This window comes from Melanerpes formicivorus, unplaced genomic scaffold, assembly GCF_026170545.1.
Source record: "Melanerpes formicivorus ecotype bairdi unplaced genomic scaffold, bMelFor1.0.p_v2 SCAF_12, whole genome shotgun sequence".
NCBI classification, from domain to species: Eukaryota; Metazoa; Chordata; class Aves; order Piciformes; family Picidae; genus Melanerpes; species Melanerpes formicivorus.
Window position 1 is genome coordinate 22,015,401 of NW_027142364.1, and position 14,240 is coordinate 22,029,640.

Here is a 14,240-nt window from a genome sequence, read left to right on the forward strand (position 1 = left end):
CCACGGCTTGGCTGCTGCCTGTTGTGGGGTGCCAGCACCCCGCTAGCCAGCTCCAGCCTGTCGAGACCTGCGGCTGCGGCTCCGCCAGCGGGCAGCAGCGAGGGCTTTGCTCTTCTGAGCTCGGCCACTGGAGGGCGCCAGGGTACCAAACGTGCTGCTCGGCGAGCCCTGCGCGGACGCTGCCCCCGGGGCAGAGCGACTCGCCCGGAGCGGAAAGCAAGCAGCGAGCAGGGGCAGCCCCTGCTAGCTCAGGTCGCTGCGAGCCTTGTCGAGCCTCACCTTGAACATCTCCAGGGCTGGGCCCCCAACCACCTCCCTGGGCAACCTGTTCCAGTGTTCCACCACCCCCAAGGTAAAGAACTTGTTCCCAACATCCCATCTCAATCTGCTCTAATTCCCTGGCCCTGTCACTGCAGGACTTTGTAAGCAGTCCCTCTACAGCCCTCTTGGAGCCCGCAGCAGCTGCTGGAAGGCCACTGGAGGCTGTCTGGAGCCTTCTCTTCTCCAGTTAAGTGCCGGGTGGAGGTATCAAAACACTTCCATGGGTGCCGGGGGCCCTTTCTCATGGCTCAGTAGCATCACTTTCAGCTGTGAGGGAGCTTTACCTGGAAGAAAAAGCAGTTTGGTGCAAAACAATGTGTGTGCCTTGCTGGCAGGATGCATTGCATCGCCCTGCTGCAGCCCTGAGCCCCACTCAGGCAGCTGAACCACCTCTGCAGGGAGGGGATGCTCTGCACGCAGGGAGGGCCCAGGGTGAGCAGCGTTGATTTCAGTCTCGGTGCTGCATGGTACCCAGGCAGTAAGAGGCAAAGGGGGAGAGGGCAAAGGGGGAGAGGCAGAGGGGGAGAGGCAGAGGGGGAGAGGCAGAGGGGGAGAGGCAGAGGGGGAGAGGCAGAGGGGGAGAAGGCAGAGGGGGAGAGGCAGAGGGGGAGAAGGCAGAGGGGGAGAGGACAGAGGGGGAGAGGGCGGGGGGGAGAGGACAGAGGGGGAGAAGGCAGAGGGGGAGAGGCAGAGGGGGAGAGGGCAGAGGGGGAGAAGGCAGAGGGGGAGAGGCAGAGGGGGAGAGGGCAGAGGGGGAGAAGGCAGAGGGGGAGAGGCAGAGGGGGAGAGGCAGAGGGGGAGAGGGCAGAGGGGGAGAGGGCAGAGGGGGAGGGGGCAGGGGGGGAGGGGGCAGAGGGGGAGAGGGCAGAGGGGGAGAGGGCAGAGGGGGAGGGGGCAGGGGGGGAGGGGGCAGGGGGGGAGGGGGCAGAGAGGGAAAAAAAGGAAAAAAATAGAAAAGAGAAGAGAAAGAGAAAGAAGCAGCAAGGGGAGGGAGGCAAAAGCATCCTAGCCTTGCAAACAGTTCACTGCTTTATTTTTCAGCATCAGCCTCCAGCAATGACAGTCCAGATCCTTTCCAAGGCAGTACAGAGGTTGTCTGGGGTTTGTTCCCCATCTCTCTGGCTACAAAATGATCAACTACAAGGCTGCTGGGCTGCTACATCTGTTGGGTTGGAAGCACACAATTCCAGGTAGAAGCAGCTGAGCCTTAGGTTGGTTTGCTGCTTGTTTGGTTGCTGCCCCCCTGCTCTGCAGTGCCAGCAGACAAGCACAAGGAGGGGCAGACAAGCTGTGGTGGATAACAAAATACAGAGGTTTATTGAAGAGAGTGGGGCAAGGCAATGTTCCCTTTACATTCAGTGACACTCCAGGGGGATGAAGCAAAGCATGCTCTACACAGACAGACAGACAGACAGAGAGAGATGATCCTTTGGTTAATGTCATTCAGGAGTTCTATGCCAAACCTGGTGAACATGAAGAGTGTGAACAGTCAAAACCAGGGAGGGGGGAGGGGGAACCAAAGCCTAGGCTTGCATAGAGAGGTTATTATCCTTGTGCAGTCTGTGTTCAAGGGTTAGCTGTGGCAGCACAGGGCACACCTGCAGCTCTGAGGAGCTGAAGCCTTTTGACTCAATCCAGCACAGCCAGCATGGAGATTCAACAGGCTGCAAGTTTCACCTGAAGAGCTGCATGGCCTGCAGCCAGCTCTCTGAGGCAGCTGACTGGACTGCAGCTGGAGACACACCAGGGGTCTCGTTAAGGGCACACACTGATACAGTGGAACTTCTTCACTGGGAAGCAGGGGCAACACCAAAACCCTTTTGTGTGCCACTGTCCTCCCTGGGCCTCTCCTGCAAGAGCCCAAGCTGCACAGCCCTGCCCTGCATGGCCCACAGGGAGGAGCTGGCTAACATCTCCAGCCCAGAAGCTGAGGACAGCACGGCTTCTCCACACAAGAGCTGTCCTGGGCACAGCAGTGCAAGGGGCACTTGTGTGCAGCACAGCCAGAGGGGTGCCACAGCACGTGTCTGGAGGAGTGCAGCGTGCCCAGGGAGGTGGGGGAGCCCCCAGCCCTGCTGATAGCCCAGGCCAGCCTTGACAAGGCTCTGAGCAGCCTGACCTAGTGGAGGATGTCCCTGCTCCCTGCAGGAAGCTTGGACTGGATGACCTTTGGAGGTCCCTTCCAATCTAAAGCCTTCTGTGATTGTGTGAAACTGGGGTCTCTGGAGCTCTCTGCCTGTGCCCCACAATGAGAATGGAGAGGCTGCCCGGGGCACAGGTGGTGTGAGGGGCACCTCTGTGCCTCAGTGCTGCCTCCCACACCCACCCCCCACAGCAACTGCAGAGCTGAGCACTCAGTGCCCCAGGCCTGGGACAAAGCTACCTGTCCCTAGGCTAGGCATGGGCAGAGGGCAGAGCAGACCTCAGAGAGAGAATGCCTGCTGCAGCACCCTGCCTGCTGCAGCACCCTGCCTGCTGCAGCACCCTGCCTGCGGCAGCACCCTGCCTGCTGCAGCTGCCAGCACAAAGCTTGGCCGTGCTATGAGCTGTGCTGTATTTCCTGCTGCACCTCAGCCAGCCTGGCAGTGTCAGTGCTGCCTGAGGAACGGCAGGAGCCACCTCTGTGGGTGACAGACACCAAGGAGATGCTTCTGAGGAAGCAGCAGTGAGCTGCACGGACTGGCTGCGTTACAAACCCCGCAGGGGAATCCTCACACCGTCTCCAAGTGCTCCCCTGTGTGTGGGAATGAGCAGTCTGCAGGCAGCTTGCACACAGGGCAGCAGGACTGACAACATGCACACAGCTCAGCAGCAACAAACTGAATGGATGCAACAAACCAGGCTCTAACAGTGGCTGCAATTTGGCACAAGACAACAATGCACAAAGGTCTAGCACTGTCCAAATAAACCCCCATTCCCTTCCCCACCCCCCTGTTATTACTCCTGATTGAGCTCCTGGCAGGTGGGAGTGCAGAGCTACAGAAGTACTGCACACAGAGGATCCCTTTTGCAGCCTGCAGCATTGCTAACTCCTGCCCTTCCTCCCCACAAGAGGAGACTCAACGTCTATCCCCTACCAGCTGGTTAGTTCCCCACCCCACTACGTCCAGAACCCTGGAGCTCTTCAAGAAGGCAAACAGATGAGATCAAGCTGCTGGATCTAGCCACACAGCCACAAACACTCCTCCCTGCAGAGTCCAGTGAGGCAGTGTTTGCTGGCAAGGCGACTGGGCCCAGCCTGCTGCAGGCGCTGAGCACCCCTGCGAGTAAGGCACCGCCGCTCGGGTCCGCCCCCACCCGCGGCTGCAGGCCGCTCCTTGTGCTTGGGACGGAGGTGAGGAGGTGGCCAGAGCTCCTGCTGGTGAGAAGTGCCTACCATGGAGATCAGGAAGTGCCAGGAGGCCGTGGGATGAGCTGGCCACGTGTTGCCTTCTCGATGGGCAGGCTGAAAGGGAGGCCGAGACCTGGGGGCCCCGGAAGGGCTCCGCTGTGCTACCAACCCAGCGCAAAGCTGCTGGCAAAGCTGCTGAAACTTGGCAAGAGAAAGCAAGGACAGAAGTGAAGTCACTTCCCCACTTTTCTGTCACAGACAGGAAATGCTGCTCCCACTGGTTGTCCCCATCAGTGTCCCTGTGCCCCCTCCCAGCAGGGCAGGTGCAAGGGGCTGGCTTGGCATCCTCCCTGCCCAAGCTGCGCCTTCCTGACGCTCGGCCGCTGAGCCCCCGGGGGAGCAGCTCCTGGCTTATCCACAGCCTTAACTCAGCTCTTGTTGACTTCAATGGGATGATGGAATCTCCTTCCACAAGTGGTTACGAAGTGTCCAAGTGCAGATGCCTCAGGAGTTCTGCCACTTGCTGGCTGCCTGAGCTGAACATCTATTAGAGGTACAACTGCTCTGCTCGTACCCCAGGGACGACCTGCTGGCCTCAGCCACCACTCTTGGCATTTCCTGCCTCCCTCAACAGGGCTTAGCCCCTTCCAGCAGAGCCTTCTTCAGGGCCACCCTCTGCACAAGGGCTATGGAAAAATCAAACAGCAGAGACCCTCACAAGGGACAGCAGATTAATCAAGGTAGAGAGCAGGAATCAAAACGTAAGGACTAAGGAAGACACAGGGCAAAGCAGTCCACAAAGCAGTCAGCATTCCCTGAAGGCAGACACTCCTGGGATCCTTCCCTGGGGCTCTCATCTCTTGGTGCCATGGCTGGAGGGTTTGGCTAGCCTGAGGAGGCCATTGAGGAGAACCTGCAGCTCCACAGAGCAGGCACTGAAATGTTCTTCAGGCTTTACCCAGCCTCCAAATACAAATCAACTGCAGCTTTCCCTCCTGTCACTGCCACTGAAGTCACCAGCTTGATGTTAACCAGAGGAAGTTCACCTGGAGCCTTCAGGCTGTGGCAGAGGAACATGCTAGGCACCACTGTGGGGCCCTGAGGGTCTTGAACTCCTATTAGGTGGCTGAAGATTCCTCTTCCAAGCTTTTTGAAGGGATCCTGCTTGATCCATTCCACAAGGCCAACACCCAATGGATCACCAAGGCTGCTCACCAGCAGGGAGAGATGCATGGGCTGAGGTCAGCTGGGCAGGAGAGTCATGGTCTTGGCACAGGGCACAAATTCCACCACACCCTTGGTGCTCCTGTTGAGAAGACTCAGTGCCCTGCAGCTGCAGTCTCTGATACACCCAAGCATTCCCCTGTGCTTCTTCAAATGCCAGCAGGCCCAGGGGCTGGATGACTTTTCTGACCAGAGTGGGACAGAAGTTAGATCAGCCAAGTGCAGTGCAAGGGTGGCCATTTCCCCTTGCCTTCTGCAGAGGGTCACCATGGTCCCCCTGTGCACAGAGCATACAAACCAACCCCTTTCTGATCTGGCAGGGCTTCTCCCTGTCCAGCTCTCACCAGGGCACCAGAGGACACAAGCAGCAGGGCTTGGGCTGGGGGATTGGTAGAAGCATTAGTAGGTAAAAAAACCACAGAACACCCCAGCAGGCATCCACTTCAACAACAATAAACACAGGCTGGTGGCAATGGAACAGGGAAAAAGGGAGGGAGCAAAAATATACTGAGAGGGAAAGGAGCAAAAAAGATTGAGAGGGGAGGGGAAGGAGCAAAGAAATACTGAGAGGGGAGGGGAAGGAGCAAAGAAATACTGAGAGGGGAGGGGAAGGAGCAAAGGAAATCAGGAGGGGAAGGGAAAGGAGCAAAAAAACTTAAGAGGGGAAGGGAAGGAGCAAAAAAAAGAAAGGCACAAGAAAGGAAAGGAGCCAAGCACAGCCTCAGCAGCAGAACTCGAGACTGTGCCATGAAATACAACAGTAAGCCTGTACAAACTAAAGCCACTGCAGATGAAGCTGCCACACAGGCCCACGCTGGCAAACAAAACCAGTAATAATAATGATAGAGCCTGTGGTGTTGTTGGTTTTTTCCCCAGCATCCACAGTTCTGAGTGGGCAGAGCTGGACAGGGAGGAGGCACAAGGCAGGGACAGGAAAATCTGGGCGCCGGCTGGGAGATCTCCTGAGAAGCAGCAGGGAGCCAGTGAGAGCCTGCAGGTCACTTCAGGGCTCCTGCAGGTGAGCAAGCTCTCAGGCTGGAAGCAAGGGTGAGACCCCACCTGGAATATGGCATCCAGCTCTGGGCTCCCCAGTTCAAGAGGGACAGGGATCTGCTGGAGAGACTCCAATGGAGAGCTACAAGGATGCTGAAGGGACTGCAGCACTGCCTGGGGAGGAGAGGCTGAGAGACCTGGGGCTGGTTAGTCTGGAGAGGAGAAGACTGAGAGGGATCTGATCAATGTGTATCAATAGCTGAGGGCTGAGTGTCAGGAAGGAAGGGACAGCCTCTGCTCACTGTGCCCTGTGATAGGACAAGGGGCAATGGATGGAAACCACAGCACAGGTTCCACCTAAACTTGAGGAGGAACTTCTTCACTGTGAGGGTCCCAGAGCCCTGGAGCAGGCTGCCCACAGAGGTTGTGGAGCCTCCTTCTGGAGACTTTCAAGCCCTGTCTGGATGTGTTCCTGTACAAGCTGTGCTAGATTCTATGCTCCTGCTTTGGCAGGAGGTTGGACTCAAAGCCCAGAGGTCCCTTCCAACGCCTAACACCCTGTGAGCCTGTGAACATGTTGCTGCCACTGCACAAAGTCCTACCTCACACACTTCTTGTCTAGTGGATGCCTGGAGCAGAGGCCTCCCAGGGGTTACCTGGTTCTCCACAGCAAGGGAACTGCCACCAGCCTCCCAGCTGGGGCACGATGTGGGAGCTGTTGGCCAAGGCAAGGGCTCAGGTGCTATCAAACATACTCCTGCAGCTTGTGAGAAAAAGGATTTGCTTTGTCTTCCTAGAGATCTGTTGACCAAGAACAACAGCCAAGGCTACAGCCTTACAGCTCCCTTGGGGCTTGAATCCCTGGAGGTGTTCAAGAGGAGACTGGACGTGGCACTTGGTGCCATGGTTTAGTAGTCAGGAGGTGTTGGGTGAGAGGTTGGACTTGCTGATCTCTGAGGTCTCTTCCAACCTTACTGATTCTATGATTAGTGCAAGAGCAGAGAGCCACAATCTCTTCCAGTCTCCTCTCAGTGCTTCACAGCAGCACATGCTCTTCACCAAGCTCTACAGAGCTGTCAAGGCTCCTTTCCCAGGCAGACTGGTGGTGAGGACAAGCAGAGTCACAGCTCTACCTCCCCTCCTCAGCAAAGCCTGCAGTGGAGTTGCAGCTACCAGAAAAAGACAGAGCTTGGTGGGACAGACTCAGAGCTGGGCACTGAGGCAGCTGCTCTGCAGGGGCAACACAGCCCAGCCTGCTGCCATCAGCTGGACTGGCAAAAGAGTAACTAGCCTGTGCTGGCTGAACAGACCCCAGGCCAGTGCCCAGATACTCAGCCTGGTAACTTAAAAGTGCACCTGAAAAAAGGGTCAGACACACAAAGAGAAAAGAACTGAAATGAGGAGGCCAAGGGAAAAGGCTTCCTATTTGTACAGGAGAAAAAATGTCTGCAGAGTGGAGGGGGAAGAGGGAGCAGCACAGCCCCCATGGGGGCTGTTTGGCACTCTGCACCTAGCTCAAGGCTAGCAGGAACTCTGCATTTCTGGATTCAGTGTCCATGGGGAGCTGTGTCTGGAGGAAGGCCAAGAGATCTGCAGGTTCAGCCCCAAGGTGCTGCAGTCAGCTGGAAGTCAGAGTTCTTTCTTTGCTTCAGTGGAATTCCTTGGCTTCAGCCACACTGAAGCTCAGAGCAGCTGACCACAGAGGTCCCCTCAGGCACTTCCAATGTTTGTATGACCCTTCCCAAGCCACAGCTCACAGTTCCATCAACTCCCTGGCACACCTTCAAAGCCAGGAATAACTGCACTTGAAACTAGTTCCTCTGCACTGTGCTCTGGTAGTTCCAGGAGCTAAACACCCAGTTACACACTGCCCAGACTGCTGTAAACCCCCAGCAAGAAACACAGCAGCTCAGAAACATTCTTCTACAGGCAATTTCTTTCTCAGCCTTTTGCTGGTGTGTGTTCCCCTCTCCTTCCTGCAAGCTAGCACAGCTGCCAGGCTGCCTCAGCTGCCTCACCCAGTGCAGGAAGAACACAGTTCAGAGAATCATAGAATTGTCAGGGTTGGAAGGGACCTCAAGGATCACCTAGATCCAACCCCACTGCCATGGGCAGGGACACCCCACACTGGATCAGGTTGCTCAGAGCCACATCCAGCCTGGCCTTCAAAACTTCGAGGACTGAGGCTCCCTGGGCAATCTGTGCCAGGCTCTCACCACCCTCATGGGGAAGAACTTCTTCCTAACATCCAGTCTGAATCTATCCACTTCTAGTTTTGCTCCATTCCCCCCAGTCCTATCACTCCCTGACACCCTCTAAAGTCCCTCCCCAGCTTTCTTGTAGCCCCCTTCAGATCCTGGAAGGCCACAAGGAGGTCTCCTCAGAGCCTTCTCTTCTCCAGACTAATTTGGAAAGGACTTGCACTTCCAATCTGTGGCATCTTTCTAAAGCCTTTTTTGTCACAGCTCCAGCCAAAGCTTCACAATTAAAAGGCAAGGCTGGAAAGAAGGTCCAAGGGAGCTGTTAGACCCAGCTGGTTGATCTACACAGCTCAGCAGCAGCCAGATTGCACTGTCCTGCTCCAGCCATCACCTGTGGGGAAGAAATTGAACCAAACAATGCTCCTTAATGTGATGACACCTAAGAGGAGATCCTGGGAGAGGAAGGTGGACCTCCCATTGTGTAAGGAATCAAGAGTGATGCCTGGCAATTCCAGCAATGTTTGCTGCAGAAGAGGCAGTACCAAGGCAAAGGCTTAGCACAGCTTACTGCTTCCTGCGGGAACCTGGAAGGGAAAACAAAGAAAGTCTGTGAGGATAGATCCTGGTGATGAAAGAGACATGATACCTGCAGTCATGCAGCTTTCCTGGGTGTCTGATGAAGACCAAACCCAGAGGTGAAGTTTTGGCATTTGACATTTAAGCCACAATCAGCTGGAAGAAACTTACAGTCACAGAAAGCTCTGGGCTGGAAGGGACCTCCAAAGCTCACCCAGCCCAAGCCCCTCTACATCAGCAGGGACATCCTCCACTAGATCAGGTTGCCTCACCTTAAACATCCCCAGGGATGGGGCCTCCACTGGCCTCATGGTGCACAGCTTCTTCCTAAACCAGAGTGACTTGGTCCAAGCCTGGCTGCCCACTTCCTGCCCCAGAGACTCTAACAGATACCACGGGCAACTGGCATTCTCATTTCAAGAGCTGGAAGGGGGTGACCCTGACCACACAACTCTTGTGCCAAGTGATGTGAGGAAACAAGCCAAGGAAGCACTGCTGAGATGCTAAGGAACAAAACAAGCCTGCTCCCATCCACCCAGCAGGAGACAGTGCCAGGTTTTGGCTTGGACTGGATTGTTGGAGACTAGTGAGTCACCTAAACTCCATCACATCATCATCTCCATGTCATTTCCTCTCCATTTACTGCCTGGACTTACAGTCATTCATCATCAGGAGATCACAGAGGACAGGCAGAGAGCAGTTTGACAAACTCAAGGCAAACCAATTCAGCTTTTCCATCTCTCAGCTTGCAACCTGCTCAGCAAGTGCAACTCAGCAGCGACTCAGCAGAGTCTGCCTGCTGGGGCAACACCATCCCCTCCTCCTTTCCAGAATCATATGCTGCAGGCTGCTTATCTGAGGAAACTGCCTGCAACAACTCAAGTGCTTGAGGCAGCCATGGGCTTGATCCTCCCTACCTTTAGGAGAGGGCTCAGGCTTGGGGATCTGGCGTGAAGGGCTGGGCTGGCTTGTGTAGTAGCGAGCACGGTCGAAGTCATCCACGTGAGGCTGTGACCTGCCAAGCACAGTGAAAAAGTGTTGGGGGAAAACACACACTCAAAGGCAATACAGCATGGGAAACCAACACCTCAGCTGCCTGGCCTGGCCTTGTTTGTCTGATGAAAACTGTGCTTGGCCTGGACCTTCCCCACGCAGAGCAGCCCCTTAGGCTCAGCTCACTACTGCTTTGCAGAGGAGGAATGCACAGTGCCTACAGCTCCTGATGGACTGCTCTCATTTAATCATGGGTTCAAGTTGTCAGGAGACAAAGAACCATCAAGATGAAAGCCTGATGCACTCTCCCTCAAGAGAGCAATATTTTAGAGAGTTAAATGCTTGTCTGGTTTTCATCCCAGAGTATTTTAACCAGATCCCTCTCGGTCTCCTCCTGCACAGCTCACTTGCTCCTTTTGCAAACTCAACAAGAGTTTCTAGAGTCATTATCTCCATTGGAAATCAAAGCCACCAGGGATCACTTCCAGGGTTCAGTCCCTTATGAGGAGCATTTGGCCAGGGTACCCAGAGAATCAGCAACAGCACATTTGCATCAGCTCTGGGATGAGGTACCCCAAAGCACAGTGCTTGCAGAGGGACATCCACGCTCAGCAACAAGAGCGCACAGGGCTTGACTGGGGAGCAGCTACCCAAGGGAGCAGCTGTGCAAATACATTGTGATTACTCCTTCCTGCCCAGGGATGACATTTGGTTTCCCATCCCCAGAAGTGTTTTAACCCTCTCAATGTTTCTTTGCCATTTAACAAATGTCACTGCACAGAGTCATCAATCCCTGCCAGCAGCAGGCAGGGAGACTGACCGGGACAAATGCCACGAGCGCGGCGCATGACGCACGGCTCCAAACACCTCACCAGCTCGGTGCCCTCCGCCTCTCTTCAGTGCTAAAACCTCTGCTGTCCACCAAGCCCCCTGTGGGTGGGTCAGACTGGTCACCACCCTGGCTTCAGCTTCTGAGCAGCTTCCCTCCTGCCCTTGCCCATTCCAAGCTCACCTCGCAGACCTGTCGCCTTTGTGCCGCTGCGTTTCAGGCCCTTCTTTTGCCCTTGAGCACGAGGACTCGCTTGCATCACGCTGAAGGGAAGAAGGGAAAGCAGCTCACCTGTGTGCCTTGCAGCACAGCACCCAGTGCTCTGAGGCTGCCACAGCTCCATGCAGACCTTTTGTGCTCAGTTTATAACAGAACTGACTGCAGTCCGATGTGAATGGCAGCAGCAGCAGGACTAGCTTCCAGGAAATGAAGCTCTGGACCCTGCTCTGAGACAGCACTCTGGGACCCATCCTGAGGCTGGGGGGGAATGCACCCAGAGTGTAATGACTGTGCACATGGCTGGGCTCAGCACAAGGCACTGCCTGCAGGCAGCTGTGCTCTGCTACCACAGTAAGGAGGTTGAAAACATCAGAGCCACCTCCGAGCAGCCCCAAGGCTAACATAGTGCTCCTGTTAGCACCTTACCACTGCAGACAATGAATCTGTTTCCTGTCCCTTTCCACATCAGCTAGCCAAGCCTCTGCAGTGCTGCTCATGCAAAATCCTAGGCCTGACACAGTCAGTGCTGCCATTGTTTATGAAACAAAGTGCCACTGGGGCAGCTGCACTGCCCTTACACCTGCAGTGCACAGACAGAGCCAGCTCCTGCTTCGACTGCTTCTCTTTCAGCAGGGGGAAGGTCCTGCATCAGGACTGACAGCAAATGAGGGAGGCCACAAGGTGCTGTGGCATCCAGCACCATTCTCAAAGGCCAGAGCCCAAGGCTTACCTTGCTTGAGGCTGAAGCCAAAGGGCTTCTAACCAGGTCACTCCAAAAGGCTTAGGAGACAGCTGAGTAACAGGCAGCCAGACCCTCTGGATGCACAAGCCTGCACCATTTCTTTTGCTCTCACCACACACCCTCACATCCCTCTGCAACACCTCCTGTACCTTCCAGTCTTGATCATGTCTCCTCTTTTCCAAGGAAGACTTTTCTCTCTCCTTCCCTTTCTTGAGAGCCTTTTTCTCCTCAGCCATTAGGAGTCGGGCAATCTCCTAGGGGGGAGAGGGCAGAGCCGAGTCAGATGGGTTCACTGCTCTTGGGGGTAGCTAAAACCTCTCCTAAGGACAGCTGCTGGCTGGGGAAGGTGCAAAGCCAAGGTCTCACCCAAACCAAGTGACAGAGGAGGATTAAGGCTGGTGACATGCAGCATGCTCAGTGGACCTCTGGTTTGCCAGAGCTGCATTTGCAGAGCCTTTCAACCCTTCATCCCCTCTCCTCCAGTGAGGGGGCTCACTTTGCAGCACCTCTGGTAACAGCCCTTGGGGCTCAGTTACAAGAGATGGCACTGTCAGAGCCAGGAACTAACTTCCTCTGCCATGGTTGCAGCAGGCAGCACACCACCTTCCTTGGCCAGCAGGAGCACACAAATGAACACCAGCTAGGAAAAACCCCACTGGAACCCAGAGCTTCTCCTACAAGGCAGGAAACAAACAACTAGAGGGGCAGAGGGGACAAGCTGGCTTTGCCAGTTTCTACAAGGAAAGGAAGACTGCAAACATTTGACTTCTTGCTCACCTCATCTTGAGCTACTTGAGCTGCCTTCTGATCTGCCTCACTAGCCTGGGGAAAAAGAAACAGGAGGGAAGGAAAAACAAGGGAAAATTAAAGAAAGAAAGAAAGACCTCTAAATCATTCACAGTGCTGGCAGGGCAAGCAGGTGTCCACACAAGCACACCCACCACGCTCTCCAAACACACTTGGCTGGCTTAACACTGCCCTCACAGCCCAGCACCAAGACTCTCATTTCAGCTTTACAGCCCACTTTTGCTCTCACCTGTCTGCCAGGCCACACAAGAAGGCACTGCCCACCCTGCTGCCTTCCCTTCAAAACCAGGCAATAGTTTCTCTCTTCTGGGCTGACCACAGTGATTACAGATCAGCTGTACCTGCCTGGAAACGTTCCTAGCACTCTGCTTCAATCATTTCCCTTCTGGGTGTTTATAAAGGAGGCAAAGGTAAGTAGCAGACTGCACAGTGACAAGGCCTTATGTTTTAAACCAGTGAACTATGTGGGAAAGGCTTCCACACTAAAGCTGTCACTGCTGGCCAGTTCCTTGGGCTTGTCTAAAGCATTTTTCTCTACTCACCAGAAGCTCTTCCTCCTGCAGCTTCCGAGCGATCTCTGCGTCAGTTAGCTCCTGCTCACTCTGGGGTGTATCATACATGGCTTGCTGTGCCCCTCTCAACCTGGTGCCTACAGAATTGTGAGGGGAGAAAAAACACCCAAAGCACACAATCAACTCCCCCATCTCCCAAGGGGGTTGGTAAGGAACTCCCCAGCACCCCAAGAGCCACTTGCTAAATCCCCACTCAGGAGGGGCAGAGTCCATGACAGGATAGCTGCCAGCCAGCTGCCTCGAGAGGACCCTCAGCTGAGGTGCAGCATGCACCTTAGAGAGGCTTCTCTGTGCACACAGAACATGTGATACACCATGGCAAAGACAGCTGCATGGCAGAAGAGGCCCTTGAAGCACCCCTTGCTGGCACAGTGGTGCTAGAAAAGGAACCACAACTACCCCACAATGTCCTTAGGCAATTAACACCTCTCTTGTGATTAAAAACAACCAACAAGCAATAAAACCACAACTTAACCATAACATGCCACCACTGAGAAGTATGACCTGGCCCTTCCCCATGGTGCAAGCAATCCAAGTTGTGAAGGACCCTGGCACAGGGCTGGCCACAGTGAATCACTCAGAGTGCTCCCAAGGTCAAGGCAACCACTGTTCTACCCCCCAGGAATGAGCACCAGGGCTGAGAGGCTCCCTTACACCACTGCCTCTGGGAATGAAAGTCAGTTTCCAGGAATTGTTTGCTGACCAGCCCGAGGCTGAACTCTCTTCACACACTGACTGGTGCCAGGCCTCATCTGCTCAGAGGACAATAATAACTGTTAGTTCCACTTCACCCCTGCCTGCACTCAGGGGAGCAGGAAGCCCATCATGGCCAAGGCCCACAGGAAAAGGATGTGACCTCCTGGCTGCTTTGACTCAAAGTGATGAGATCCTGAGTCATTTGGATCCACACCTCATTACAGACTGCATAAAGACCTGATTAACACTTTCCACTTCTGTAAAGATCTACTGCATGATGAAGACAAATGACAGCTCTCCCAGCATCCCCAAAGACACACTTGCAATGGTTTGAAATGAGACAAGGGGAGACTTAGATTGGATGTTAGGAACAAGTTCTTTGCCACGAGGGTGGAGGAGCACTTCAACAGGTTACCCAGGCAGGTGGGTGAGCCCCCAGCCCTGGAGATAGCCCAGGCCAGCCTTGACAAGGCTCTGAGCAGCCTGATCTAGTGGAGGATATCCCTGCTGACTGCAGAGGGGTTGGACTGGATGACCTTTGGAGGTCCCTTCCATCCCAGACCATTCTATGAGTCCCACCAGCAGACCAGCAGATGGCTTAAAGCACCAATTTCCTGTGCTGTCACAGACATAGATCCAAGTCTCCCAGCTCCTTTCACAGACACAGCTCACCCACACTCCCAGTGTGGTTTGAAAAGCTGAAAGAGGGATCTGGGTCTTTAAAAGCCAGGTACAT

General features: G+C 54.8%; 1 protein-coding gene across 2 annotated transcripts in view; it reads right to left on the reverse strand.

Moving 5' to 3' along the window:
* Positions 1-1,610: 1,610 nt before the first annotated feature.
* Positions 1,611-14,240, reverse strand: part of CCDC50 (coiled-coil domain containing 50) — a 54,102-nt gene continuing 41,472 nt past the window's right edge. For both annotated transcript variants that reach the window (XM_068145666.1, XM_068145667.1), the window contains 6 exons: positions 12,779-12,885; positions 12,207-12,251; positions 11,579-11,683; positions 10,652-10,731; positions 9,564-9,661; positions 1,611-8,654 (listed from right to left, as the gene is read on the reverse strand). In XM_068145666.1, the coding sequence (XP_068001767.1) occupies positions 8,635-8,654; positions 9,564-9,661; positions 10,652-10,731; positions 11,579-11,683; positions 12,207-12,251; positions 12,779-12,885 (455 nt within the window). In that variant the 3' untranslated portion in view covers positions 1,611-8,634. The remainder of the gene's footprint in view (positions 8,655-9,563; positions 9,662-10,651; positions 10,732-11,578; positions 11,684-12,206; positions 12,252-12,778; positions 12,886-14,240) is intronic.